Here is a 14,697-nt window from a genome sequence, read left to right as displayed (position 1 = left end):
ATGATGTATTTAAATGAATAGTTATTGTTGCAAACTCCATTAGAAATTTGAATTGAGATCAGTTTTGGAAAAAGGGAAAGGGGGATGTGAAAACAAATGGGGGTGGGGGGTTAAATTTTTCTCATTTCAGATTTCATAAATAAAAAGAAAATTTCTTCAAACATTTTTTTGAGAGGATTAATATTTGCTCAAAGGCAAAAAAAATATTTTAAGTTCATTAGACCACATTCATTCTGTGTCAGAAACCTATGCTGTGTCAACTATTTAATCACAATCTAAATTTAGAGCTGAATCCAGCTTGAATGTTGTGTCTATACTTGCCCCAACCGTTCAGGGTTCAACCTCTGCGGTCGTATAAAGCTGCGCCCTGCAGAGCATCTGGTTTGTAATCTTTTACAAAAGTCTTCTCCTCTGAAACTGATGAGACAAATTAAACCAAACTTGGCCATAATCATCATAAGTGTACCTAGTTAAAAAAAAAATGTGTCAGTTGACTCCACTAACCAACCAACATGGCTGACATGGTTAATAGAATATAAGGGGAAGAATGCAAGTTTTGTCTATTATTTTTGAACTGTTAAAAATAGAGAAAATCTGAATGAAGCAAAGAATAATGAGCTCTACCTATTGTCCATATATGTCGAAACTGTTACAAAAAATTCTTATAGGACTTATTGGCCATAATTGACAAATTTTACCATTTTTGTTTGTTTCATTTATGCCTATTATCATTAAAACTATGTTATTTAGAGAGAAACATTTTTTGTTCTGTAATGCCTGATATGATTTAAATTATAATAGATATATAAAAACCTAAAATCACAAAAATGATCAGCAATGCAAGAACTATTAATAAGCCAAAGAAACTAAACAGTCATACTGATAGATCAGTAATACAAGATGAAATAAATATAGAGATTTTTGTCATGAAGTCTATTCTTGTCTTCAGTGTTGGAGAGAGTCCTTTGTTTGATATGCCCATATATCATAGCTTCTTTAGAGCCTTTAGTTAATATGATATAATAAAAACCTCTCAATAATTTCTGAATTTACAGTATATGAAACTTATTTGAAGAAACAGATTAAGGAGTATATAGTTCAAGACTATATTTTTATTGATAAAAACAAAACAAATATGTATCCTGTTCAAAATTAGTTGGTGTGCAAAGGTGTTGAAAATACATTAAAAGCAATACAAATGTAATCTATTTCAGACAAACTCAGTGGTCGCTACCAATTTGGGATGATTATAACAGTCAAAATGATGTATATATTAGGACTTCTCTGGTAAGTTCAAACAGACTAACTTAGTCTTAGTCTTAATGATTATCTTAATATGCAAATAAAAAGGTAAAGGAGATAGATATGTTGATTTATTGGTTATTTTGGTTATTTGGAATCACAAACTCGACTTTAACAGTCACAATTCAAACAGAACGTTGACTTTAACAGTGCTTATTTGTTTCCAAGGGAGGGTTCGTCCAAACCCCCTGAACCCCCCTGGCTACGGGTATGTCATTTGTTGGATACCAATATTTGTGGATTTGGTTGGTAACCACAAAGGAGTAGGTCCTGTAAGGACAGATTTTGGCCTCAAATTTCAGATTCATCTGACGAAAGATTTTGACCACTTTATAAACACTTAAGTGTCTATTTCATTTGATTCAATTAATTTATGTGAAAGATTTTAACTACTTTAGTCATTAAAAACGTTCCGATTCAAGCTTAAATATGAAAAATCTACCAAATATGCTGAAAAATGTCACTCTTCAGATGGTTTTTGTCAAAAATGAAAGTGGCCGCATCCGTGTTCATCCTCAACCTTTATATATGTTATGTATTTAAATACAACTTACATTCCAATATTTAGATGAACACGAATGCGGCCACTTTCGTTTTACAAGGAAACCGTCTCAAATTTAACTGGAATGCTAGAATTATGAAGATTTCAGTAATTTAGCATGACTTATTGGTGGTAGTACCCGATATATGTGCATTGTATTGTCAAAAAACAGCCCATATTTATGAAGCAGAAGCATTCTACTGTCCATTAAATAGCTAAATGTTTGCATTTTAACAGTTTTGTAAAACTGCTATATTTTGGGGCCAAAAAGGGATCTTACTGGACCTACTCCTTTATTTGTTCAATCTATGACAAAGAAATAAATAAGTCCATGATATCTCTTAGTGTATGCTATTATTGGTATGGGCACTTTATTAAAGACATTACCACTTCCTTATGTCAATGTGAAAATTTAAAAGAATGTGGTACATATGATTGCTGATCAGATGAATATGGAATAGGTTTTAGCATCTTTAGATCACTGTACAGCTCTTCATTATGATCAAAACCCATATTGTGTTGTAAGATATAAAGGCTCTGTCATAACAAGCTCAAAAATTTCAATAAAAATAACTAATTGGGACAAACATATACAAATTAGTTATGAGCCATGGACTTTCCAAAAAAATAGTTACCCACATTTTCACAAGACTAATCATGAAGCAAAATACCATTTGGGGAAAGACCTTGTCTTATTTTTAAATAACAATGCAAAGTTTCAAAATGAAACCATAATACCAGGTATTGCAGTTATGCATTAAACACAAGTAGTTAGAAGGTTAATACATAAAACACATTACAAAATAGAAATTCTGATATCTGACTGCTTTTATGTCTTGTGAACATCTGAAGGGTGTTATTCGAAAGCTGTAAGATGATAATAAATTTGGTTTTCAAAGCTCAAGCAGCTAAAAAAGTTACTTGAAAATACCTTCATCTTAAGGTTGCACAGAAGATTGACCTTAAGGTTAAGATATATGTTTTATAAAACCCTTTTTTCTCAGAATCAAGTATAAGAAACAAGATACGAGACTTATATCCACCAGAGACCAAAGTTATTGACATTAACAACACTATGTTAAACAATGAGCAAAACCTATATAAGTATATATAAAGTATGAAAGCTATCAAAAATCAAGGTATGGCAAAATTTGAAACAATTCAAAAGATAAAAAGAATGTCAAATGAAGCAGATAGCAATTTTTGTTTTTATTATATGTTTAAGGATGAAGATAAGACAGCAACAAGAAATGACAATACAAAAAGTGTGACAGGAGATTTTCTAAGTATGGGAACAAAATCTGAAGTAATACCGCCTAATGTATCAGATGATTCAGAATCTACTATGTATACAGCAACCCCACTGCCAAGTATGAATGAAGATGACCTATTGGCAAAAGTCTGTAAGTTGTGTTTTTAGGTACACTTAGTAGAGTTACTGAATATTGTAGGTTACAAAAAATTTATAGGTGACATGTGAATTTGTGTGTAGGAAAACTCTGACATGTTCTTTTTTTATGCTATTGAATATTTTAGAACATGATTTATACTCATCTAAAAAGTAAGAAGATACCAATGGGATAATCGACCACTAGAGTACAAGTTGAGGAACAAAAACAACAACAAAAAACCCATCAGATTCAGTCCACAAAACTTTACACAGAAACTAAGAATTGGTCACTTTAACAATTATCTCAATAAGATAAAACTATGTCATTCAACTCTAAGTGTTCAACTTTATCCTTCAACACATGTAGAAAAATAAGCAGGTGTCTTCTACTCTGTCTGCAATTTTTTGGGAAATTGAAATCGAAATTTAGAACCATGGTTGAATTGAAACTACACATGTATGATAAAAATAGAACACGTTATTTATGCTATATTACATTCTAATGGCAAAAAGATAGCAAAATTTGTGCTTTTGGTTAATTTTCTAAAGTAGCAAATGCAATTTTGAAGTAAAGATTTTCACTCTCTAGTCTCAATTAAAGATAACGACTGAATAGAGTATATAGGGACAAAAAAAATAAATGTGACACTTGTAACTGCTATTTGATATTTGGTGGAATGAAAAGTGAAATGAGTTAAGACTTTCCGGCCAGATACATTTTGATAGCATTTTAAATGGAATATCTGTTATATAGATGATATCGGAGGTGTTCCTTGTGTCGTAACTGCAGTCCTGTTCCCTTTTTACGAATGTGACCTACCAAATTAGACTTTTTACCTTTATTTGTGACATTTTACCGATTGTGTCTGTTTGTTTTGTTAATGCATCATTATCAATATTATTAAATTTGACGCGAAAGTCGTACAAGTGAGAGGTTTAGTACTGAAAAACCAGGTTCAATCAACCATTTTCTACATTTGAAAATGCCTGTACCAAGTCAGGAATATGACAGTTGTTGTCCATTAATTTGATGTGCTTTATCCTTTGATTTTGCCATTTGATTAGGAACTTGTTGCTCAGTTTTTAGTTTTCTATGTTGTTTCTTGTGTACTATTATTTGTCTGTTTATCTTTTTCATTTATTGCCATGGTGTTAATTGTCAGTTTATTTTCCATTTATGAGTTTGACTTTTCCTCTGGTATCTTTCGCCCCTCTTTAATGTATTTTGTATGCATGAAATTTGTTGAATGCCACAATGTGTGTCTATATTGTTGTATTGACTTGATTGGCTCATTAATGAATAAAAGGATATGTTAGATATATATTTATGTTAATGAGATAGCAAACTGGTAACAAAAGTAATCAAATGACATTCATTCAATATGAATCTAAGACAATGAACTCTTACAGTTATTATGTTATCAACATGCAGTGTTATATGAGGTATTATTTCTGTTTAAAGGTATTTCAGAATTATGGAAGTGGGACAAAGTTGACAAGAATGTCACAGTTGGAAAAATTGAGAACATCAATGTAACATTGGAAAGCTTATTTTTTATGAGAGGCTTTTTGCCAGATGAGGTATGATGTAGAAGACCATGTTTTATTTATTAAGCTAAATATGTCACTAGGACACATGCTATGGAGCTGATTAAGGGATTTACATACAATTTCAATGTCATGCAATTTTAAAAAAATGAAAAAAGAGATCAGGGTTTTTAAAAAGACAGCAAACATATCACAAAAGTAACTAAAATGATATCTAGAAGGCAACTTAAAGTCTTATCAGCTTTTCATATTTTTGACTGGACACTGAGATGACTTACATAGACTGCTGATGGGTTTTATGATAAGACCTGCATTAAACATAAATATAAATAAACAGACAAGGACATGCTAATCAGATATTGATGTTTTGTCAAGTTCATTTAAGTTTCGTGTTATAGATTTAAAAAAAATTATTCAATGTTTAACCTTTACATGAATAATTTGTTTGTGGGACAAATCAGTCAGTTTCACTCGTTTCTTTAATAAATGAATATGGTTAGCACATGCATCACCCAGTGGTAAATTTAAAGGTTCATAATTTACAGGTTTCATGCTATAATTCATTTGTCTTGTCTTATAAAAATCCTATTCCATTTTATATACGGCTGCCCAAAAAAATGTATTTAATATATAATGCCATCGTCACAAAAGGTTGAACAGTGGCTATACATGCTATAGTTCCTTTAATCCCATTATTTGGACTCCTGATTTTATACAATACTGTATGAAGGCCCTATGAAAAATGGGGAAACTTCTATTATGACAAATTTAGTATTATTACAGATTATTTTTGTAGGTGATTGATGCTTATTTACATCAGCTGACTGCAGGATTAACTGGAACAATTTTTATCAACAGTACTATAATGACAGCCATTGCAAACAGGCAGACGGAAACACATGGCTGTTTACAGGAGGTATATTAAAGTCATATGAAGTGAGTGACCGGTGAAAATAATGTTAATCCAATTCTTGAACCAATGCATACATATATCATAAACTTAGTCTTCTGTGCACAATTTTATCATTTTTCACATAAATTTTGTATAATCGTCAAAAAAAATTTCAATTGGTCAGTGTTGTTGTGAAAATATGGCAACTCATTAATCATGTTAATGGTCGTGTTTTTAAGCAGAAGTTTAACAATTGACACCCATTCGTAAACAATTAACAAAGAAGCATGGATATTCAGGTAAGCACTTGTATAACAGGTACAATAAGTAGTATATCTTGATGACAGAGCAATGTTTACATTTAGTTTTCCATTCACACTTAAATGAATAAGGTCACGCTGCATATGGAAAACATGTCCGCGAATTGTTTGCTGGAAGCAAGCAAAAAAAAGAAAAGTAGGCTTCTTCTAAATTACACAAATTAAGCAATTTTCTTGAGAAAAATGTATGTGTACATAAGTTTTATAATAAAAACTAGCCATTTAGTTATAAGAAACATGTATAATTTCTTTTTGATTTGAAGTTTCATATGACTTTAAAGGAGCACCAGATAGCTACAAGATATATAAAAAACTTATATATTATTTTTTTTGCTCAATCATTAGTGAAATGCAAATAGTGAAATAATAGTTCGCTTGTAGCAACCAGCAACCTTTTCAGATAATAAGGACATACTACGTAGATGTGCATATCCACAGGAAATTATGATTAAATTTTTTGTCCAGGAGTTCCGCCCCTTTGAACTTATTTGCCCAATATACTACTGCAAACTTTTGTCATCGCAACAACTCTCAAACCACACAAAAAAATTTCATGATACCTTTTCAGATGATAAGGACATACTACGTAGATGTGCATATCCACAGGAAATTAAGATTCAATTTTTTTCCAGGAGTTACACCCCTTTGAACTTATTTGCCCACTATACTACTGCAACCTTTTCTTATTGCAACTCCTCTCAAACCACACAACATAATTTCATGAAACTGTTTAGATAATAAGGACATACTATGTAGGTGTGCATATTGACATAAAATTATGATTCAATTTTTTTTTCTGATACAATTTTTCATACGACTGCAAAATTTGAAAAAAATTTCGTCGTATATTGCTATCACGTTGGCGTCGTCGTCTGCGTCGTCATCGTCGTCCGAATACTTTTAGTTTTCGTACTCTAACTTTAGTAAAACTGAATAGAAATCTATGAAATTTTAACACAAGGTTTATGACCACAAAAGGAAGGTTGGGATTCATTTTGGGAGTTTTGGTCCCAACATTTTAGGAATTAGGGGCCAAAAAGGGCCCAAATAAGCATTTTCTTGGTTTTCGCACTATAACTTTAGTTTAAGTTAATAGAAATCTATGAAATTTTGACACAAAGTTTATGACCACAAAAGAAAGGTTGGGATTGATTTTGGGAGTTTTGGTTCCAACAGTTTAGGAATGAGGGGCCAAAAAAGGGCCCAAATAAGCATTAGTCTTGGTTTTCGCACAATAACTTTAGTTTAAGTAAATAGAAATCAATGAAATTTAAACACAATGTTTATGACCACAAAAGGAAGGTTGGTATTGATTTTGGGAGTTGAGGTCCCAACTGTTAAGGAATTAGGGGCCAAAAAGGGACCCAAATAAGCATTTTTCTTGGTTTTCGCACCATAACTTTAGTATAAGTAAATAGAAATGTATGAAATTTAAACACAAGGTTTATGACCATAAAAGGAAGGTTGATATTGATTTTGGGAGTTTTGGTCCCAACAGTTTAGGAATAAAGGGCCCAAAGGGTCGAAAATTAAACTTTGTTTGATTTCATCAAAAATTGAATAATTGGGGTTCTTTGATATGCCGAATCTAACTGTGTATGTAGATTCTTAATTTTTGGTCCCGTTTTCAAATTGGTCTACATTAAGGTCCAAAGGGTCCAAAATTAAACTGAGTTTGATTTTAACAAAAATTGAATCCTTGGGGTTCTTTGATATGCTGAATCTAAAAATGTACTTAGATTTTTGATTATTGGGCCAGTTTTCAAGTTGGTCCAAATCGGGGTCCAAAATTAAACTTTGTTTGATTTCATCAAAAATTGAATAATTGGGGTTCTTTGATATGCCAAATCTAACTGTGTATGTAGATTCTTAATTGTTGGTCCCGTTTTAAAATTGGTCTACATTAAAGTCCAAAGGGTCCAAAATTAAACTAAGTTTGATTTTAACAAAAATTGAATTCTTGGGCCTCTTTGATATGCTGAATCTAAACATGTACTTAAATTTTTGATTATGGGCCCAGTTTTCAAGTTGGTACAAATCAGGATCCAAAATTATTATATTAATTATTGTGCAATAGCAAGAAATTTTCAATTGCACAGTATTCAGCAATAGCAAGAAATCTTCAATTGCACAGTATTGTGCAATAGCAAGAAATCTTCAATTGCACAGTATTGTGCAATAGCAAATATTTTCAATTGCACAGTATTGCACAATAGCAAAAAATATCTAATTGCACAATATTGTGCAATAGCAAGAAATTCCATTTGGATTTCAATTGGAGTTATCTTTCTTTGTCCAGAATAGTAGTTGAATCAACTTAAATCATTGTTTTATACAATATACAATGTATATTCACTTTTACTACCAACTGATAGATTAAAACAATCTTTACCATTCAGTAATAACAAGCACTTTTTTTACATTTTAATATTTTATGATGTATTTAAATAAGTAGTTATTGTTGCAAACTTCATAAGAAATTTGAATTGAGATCAGTTTTGAAATAAGGGAAAGGGGGATGTGAAAAAAAAATTGGGGGGTCAATTTTTTTCATTTCAGATTTCATAAATAAAAAGAAAATTTCTTCAAACATTTTTTTGAGAGGATTAATATTCAACAGCATAGACATAGTGAATTGCTCAAAGGCAAAATTTTTTGTTTAAGTTCATTAGACCACATTCATTCTGTGTCAGAAACCTATGCTGTGTCAACTATTTAATCACAATCCAAATTTAGAGCTGAATCCAGCTTGAATGTTGTGTCCATACTTGCCCCAACCGTTCAGGGTTCAACCTCTGCGGTCGTATAATGCTGCGCCTTGCGAGGCAACTGGTTTTTCTTACACTTATTTTATTTCTCCAATGACAATGTGGGGACGTGGGGTATGTGAGCGCGCTCACTGAGGTTCTTTAATTACAATTCTTTTTTGTACCAAACATGGGTATTCACGTTGGTTAAAACACACCTGTGGTGTTATTTTATTGCAAAATACCATTTAACTGACAGAACACTCAACACCATTTTTCTAATACATTATTTACATACAAATGTATGTATCATATAGATTAAGGACTTTCACTCAGTTACTGCATTATATACATTGTATGACCCTGTTAGATTATATATTGACACTGGGACATATCATGTAGATGTGCAAATAGACATTAAATGATGATTCAATTTATTTTAGGGGGGTAATGGGGTATGGGGTATGGGGTACTTCAGTGCAAAATCTATTTAAATGACTTTATTTATAGGTCAACTTCCAGGAATATGACTGTGTTATTGGTGCAGTGAATGAGGGAGAAAACCACTGGACTCTTTTGGTATGTAATGAATAAATTTCATTAGAAAGTCTTTAAAATGTCCCAAATGGCTATACATATATTTTCCCCTGCACAACACGTTGATAAGAAACATAGAAATACAAGGCATCTGTCTGTCTGTCCGTCCGTCCAAGTTAGCATGCTAACCTGTACAATTCTTCCTTGTTTTCAAAATTCCAATAGGGAACATACCTTTTATAATTGTATAAGTAAACCAATTGTTCAGACGTTTCGGCCATTGGCCTTCTTCAGTTATTTATTATTCCTCTAAACTACATAGCTGACATTTCTTTTTTCAAACATTGAAAAGATGTTATAGATAAATGTCCTTGGAAACATCATGACGTCATAATACTCTAACTCTAACTCTAACTCTAACTCTAACTCTTGCCAATTTTTATGCCATGTCTGTACAGCTGTCTGTTTTTCCCAAAACTGGTTTCCGTTCTCTAACTTTAGTTTGCCTCAATCATATGTTATAAAGTTTATACAAAATGCTTATTACCACAAAACACAGATCAAGTTTGAATTTGGGTAGGGTCACTTTTGCCATTCTAGAGGTGGGCTCCTTTACAAATGGAAAAATTGATCAATTTTTTTTATTTCCATTCTCTAACTATAGTTTGCCTCAAACAAATTATATGAAACCTATATGCAATACTTATTACCAAAAAACATAGATCAAGTTTTAATTTTTGGTGGCCTCACTTTTACTGTTCTAGAGATATTCCCCTTTACACATGGAAAAATAGCAGAATTTTTTGTTTTTGTTTTTTAACTTCAGTTTTCCTTAGGCAAATGTTATGAAGCTTATTACCACTAAACACAGATTAAGTACACATTTGGGTAGTGTCACATTTACCATTCTTGAGTTATGTATTTTAATAGGGGTAAATAGTGACCCTACACTGGTCATTATGTTATGCCATGAATATAAAAAAAGAAGCTGTGGTATAATTGCCAATAAGACAACTCTCAACAAGAGACCAAAATGACACAGAAATTAACAACTTAAAAGGTTACCAACAATGAGGAAAGCCCATACCACATAGTCAGCTATGAAAGGCCCCGATATAACAATGTAAAACAATTCAAACGAGAAAACTAATGGCCTAATTTATGTAGCACATTTCATTGAAAATTGGTATTGATGATGTTGTTTCTGCCAAATAAGTAAAAAACTTAGTTTTATAATCTAATAAAATAGGAAATTGTGAAGGTGTGTAGATATGTTTGACATATTGAATACCATTGTTTAAAGTTACCTAATTTAGGAGCCTGTAGGTCAGTGGTTGTCGTTTATTGATGTTTAGCATATTTGTTTTTCATTCTATTATTTGGTTAAAAGTTTTCTCATTTACCCTGTTTCTCATTTGTCATTTGGGGTCCTTTTTATATAGCTCACTATGCGGTATGGGTTTTACAAGTACTCATTATTGGGCGCCCATTATTGAAGGCTATACAGTGATCTAAAGTTGTTAATTTCTGTGCCATTATGTCCCTTTTAGAGAGTTATTTCATTGGCAATCCTATCAAATCTTCTTATTTTTATGCTCTTTATAAATTTGGTATGTTCAAAGGCACTTTGTCTGATTACCTTAAATTGATGAAATGTATGTCATACATTTCATATGTTATATAGGACATTGAAGGAGAATATTCAGTTCAATCATGTACTAAGGGTTGCATTTTATTTTGTGTCTTCATGATTTATACCATACCTGTCAACTGACCAGTATTCTGCGGGTGTGACCCGAGATTTTCACAATTCTGAGGAATCACCCGGAACACCCGCCGGGTCATTGAAATAACCCGGGAATTCCAAAAATGACCCGATTTCACCCGTTTTTTTTAGCCTTGAGATTGATTTCATAAGTAATATTCCTTTGAAATACCGGCAAATTCGTAATTCTTCCATGAACAGGAAGTTCATCTAGCTATGTAAACTGTCAAATTAAGTGACCCATTAAGTGCATGGCTTCACTTGACAGCTTTGGTGTCAAACACACTGTTAATTAACACCAATTACCTTAGCTTTAGGTCGTAAATAAATTGCACCATTGGTTTACAAACTGAACTAGAGTTACTTCCCCTTATTTGTCACCATTCAAAATTATTCCTTATATTTACGTTTTATGGGTGAAAAAGATTAATCATAAAAATATAAAATTCAAATACATATTGAAAAAAATCTTTTCAATATTTTTATACCTTTATACAATTTTTTTAAAAAGTGGAAAATTATTTTTTACATTTATACTTCCTTTAACTGTATTACTATATTTTATCATAGTCTAATTTTCTTGTTAAATGAACAATTTTATGGTTTATGGCTATATAGGCAATAGTCTCAAACATTTTTGAAGAATTACATTAAATTCTAGTGTTTGATGATTGTAGTAATTATTTCTCAAAAAGTAAAGCACATGAGACTGACTTGAAAAGTGCAATAAAATAATATTTAATAAGATTTAAAATGACTTAACAAATTAAGTGAACATGCATTGATGTTTTGGTATCTTTGATATACATTATAAGAAAATGAAATACTGAAATTCAGCTCGAAAAAGTTTGTACGCGTTATGACCTGAGATTTGAATCTTCAATGCAGGTCATGACCTGCATTTTCATCGTCACAGGTTGACAGGTATGTTTATACAAGTCTCGGTTATCTTTTAAAATTTTTACTTAAAGCCATTTCTGTCATAGTTATTTCTTATCTTGAAGATTATTTTACCTAAAGAAAAGATGATTTGTTATTACAATCCTATGGGTGAAACATTCCTGTCACTTCAAACATTAATGGAGAACTGGTAGTAAGTAAAACTATTTTCTTGAAATATAATTTGTTGGGGAAAGACGGCTTCAAGCCGTCAATCCCCTATGGGGTTGACCAGAGTCATCCCCTCACGTCATTCATTTTGTTTGTTTTGTGTGGAAAAAAAACCAACAAATCTTACTGAGATTGGTGAGAAGGAGACACACAAATGAATAGATTGACTTAAAACACTTTTTTCACCTTTCCCTTCTGTTTCTCGTGAAATTATCGTATCTTTAGCTCTCCTTTACATTATTTACATTTCTTTTTCAATCCAGAAAAACCAGTATGACGATTTATTCTAAATATATCCAACCTACATTATATTTAATAGTGACGTCATCATGGGAATTCCACACTACGCAGAAGCAGGGATATCCTTCACTGGTTATTCAAATCATTCGTGCACTAATTAAAAATTGATATTTGTTAAACTTAAACATTATAAGATATGTTTGCTGTTGATGATTCAAACATGCAATACTTTAATTTGTAGGTCAACAACTTTCAAAGTAAACAAAGACCGTGGGGATACATGAGATTGGGGAGAGAAACGATTTTATTCATTTTTTTCTGTAAAGTTCTGTTTTGAGAATCTTTCTCCAATTCAGGAGCACCTCAAATTGATGAGTAATTATCCACTAAAATGAAAGTTAATGTATCTGAAAACTTAAAATGTGACATTTAGTATATGATTAGTAGTCTTACATTAAAACTAAATTTTGTGTACCAATGGTAAAAAAAAAAATTAAAAATGTTGCATTTTGTAGTTTAAACCTACATGTTGTATTTTGTAGTTTAAACCTATATGTTGTATTTTGTAGTTTAAACCTATTTATTCATGAAATTTACAAATATTTCAAGATGTAGGATCATATTGTTTTTCATTAGTACCTGTAATATTACGGCCTCCACATGACAAGAAAAAAACTAAAAATCTTAAGAGTACTGTCACAAAAAATGGAAAATGGCCCTAGCCTGCAGTTCAGTGGTACACAATTAAGATTTCAAAAAATATTGTAGTTGTTGTAAAATGACAAAATTCAGTTGAATTTTAGATAATTTACTATCAACTTCAATTGTGTATTGTGTGTCAGTGCTACCTACTTGTGGAATTTCAAAATGTTTAGATTTAGAAGATGCAGATCTCTTCCATGGTCCAAATTGAATCCTAAACTGAGGAAACGCAATTACATAAAACAACAATTGATTTCAATAATATCAACCTTTCTACATGTTCTAGCTGTTCTTTTTTTCATTCTTTATATGAAGACTATCAAAAAGTTACCCTTCCCCCTGAAAAAAAATGGAAACAAGGGCTGTCTTTCCCCTCAGAGATATTCAGATCTTTGATTAATTATCTTATATTTCACAACAGTCTTGGAACAGTGTCAATTGGGCAATAATAATAATAATAATAATAATAATAAATTCTTTATTTAAAGAGGGTAACTCAATTAGAAATAGTCTAATTTTCATTGAGGCCCTCAAACAAAATACATGCATACAGTTAACATTCATACATTCATACATTAATTTACAATATATATTACTAGTATATACACAATTCAATCATTGAAATATACAAAGGGTAATAAATGACAATATTTGATATAGTTTTGTTAGAGGAAAACAAATTAGTTGACTTGCATATAATTTTCCAGAAAATGATTATAACTATGTTTCTTGAATAATTCCACATTAGGACATTTTTTTTATTTCGAGTGGTAATTATTCCATACTTTGGTTGCAGAATAATGAAAAGATTTTTTATAAAAATTTGTATTTGGTCTTTGAACAAAAAGATCATTATTAGAGACAGATCGTAAGTTGTGGCGTTGCACATCATCAATATTTAGTATTGCTAAGTAATCAGGTGTTAGCCCATTTACAATTTTATACATTAGAATTGATTGTTGGTATTTTATTCTTTTGGTAAAAGATAGCCATTTTAAAGAAGAAAACATGAAATTAGATGGAATAGAAATATCGCATTCCAGTATAATTCTTGCTACTCTTTTTTGAAGTTTTATGATTCTATCTGAATCTTTTTGTAATACATTTCCCCAAACTGAACTACAATAGTCTATATATGGTAGAATATATGCATTATAAAATAGTTGCCTTGTGTGTATTGGCAAATATACTTTAATTTTATATAAAAGTGATACTTTAGATGAGATAATTTTACATATACGATCAACATGATCTTCCCAGCTTAAATTTTCATCAATGTCTATTCCAAGTAATTTGAAAGAATGGACATTCTCAATACATGTTTCGTTGACGGTAATACATAATTCTGATAGTTGTTTAAGTTTTTGTTTTGAACCCAATTTCATACACTTAGTTTTTTGTGCATTGATTTTCATACTGTTATTGTTACACCAAGATTGTATAGCATTTAAATCATTTTGCAATATGCTGTTTATTTTTTCAATGTTTTTATCATGAAAATGCAATGTTGAATCATCAGCATATAAATCCATATTGGATTGTTTAACATGAAGTGGTAAATCATTTATATATATTAAAAATATCAGTAAACCTAAAATAGAAC

At 31.0% G+C, this 14,697-nt stretch overlaps 1 protein-coding gene across 1 annotated transcript in view; it reads left to right on the top strand.

Annotated features, from left to right (window-relative positions):
- The window catches only part of LOC139495437 (uncharacterized), an 82,847-nt gene that overhangs the window by 34,368 nt on the left and 33,782 nt on the right, over positions 1-14,697 (top strand). The window contains exons 16-21 of the mRNA XM_071283723.1: positions 1,215-1,287; positions 3,069-3,246; positions 4,696-4,814; positions 5,578-5,697; positions 9,251-9,319; positions 12,047-12,135. Coding sequence (XP_071139824.1) covers positions 1,215-1,287; positions 3,069-3,246; positions 4,696-4,814; positions 5,578-5,697; positions 9,251-9,319; positions 12,047-12,135 — 648 coding nt within the window. The remainder of the gene's footprint in view (positions 1-1,214; positions 1,288-3,068; positions 3,247-4,695; positions 4,815-5,577; positions 5,698-9,250; positions 9,320-12,046; positions 12,136-14,697) is intronic.

This window comes from Mytilus edulis, chromosome 11 (assembly GCF_963676685.1).
Source record: "Mytilus edulis chromosome 11, xbMytEdul2.2, whole genome shotgun sequence".
NCBI classification, from domain to species: domain Eukaryota; kingdom Metazoa; phylum Mollusca; class Bivalvia; order Mytilida; family Mytilidae; genus Mytilus; species Mytilus edulis.
Note: the sequence above shows the minus strand (reverse complement) of the source record. Positions and strands in the feature narration are given on the sequence as shown.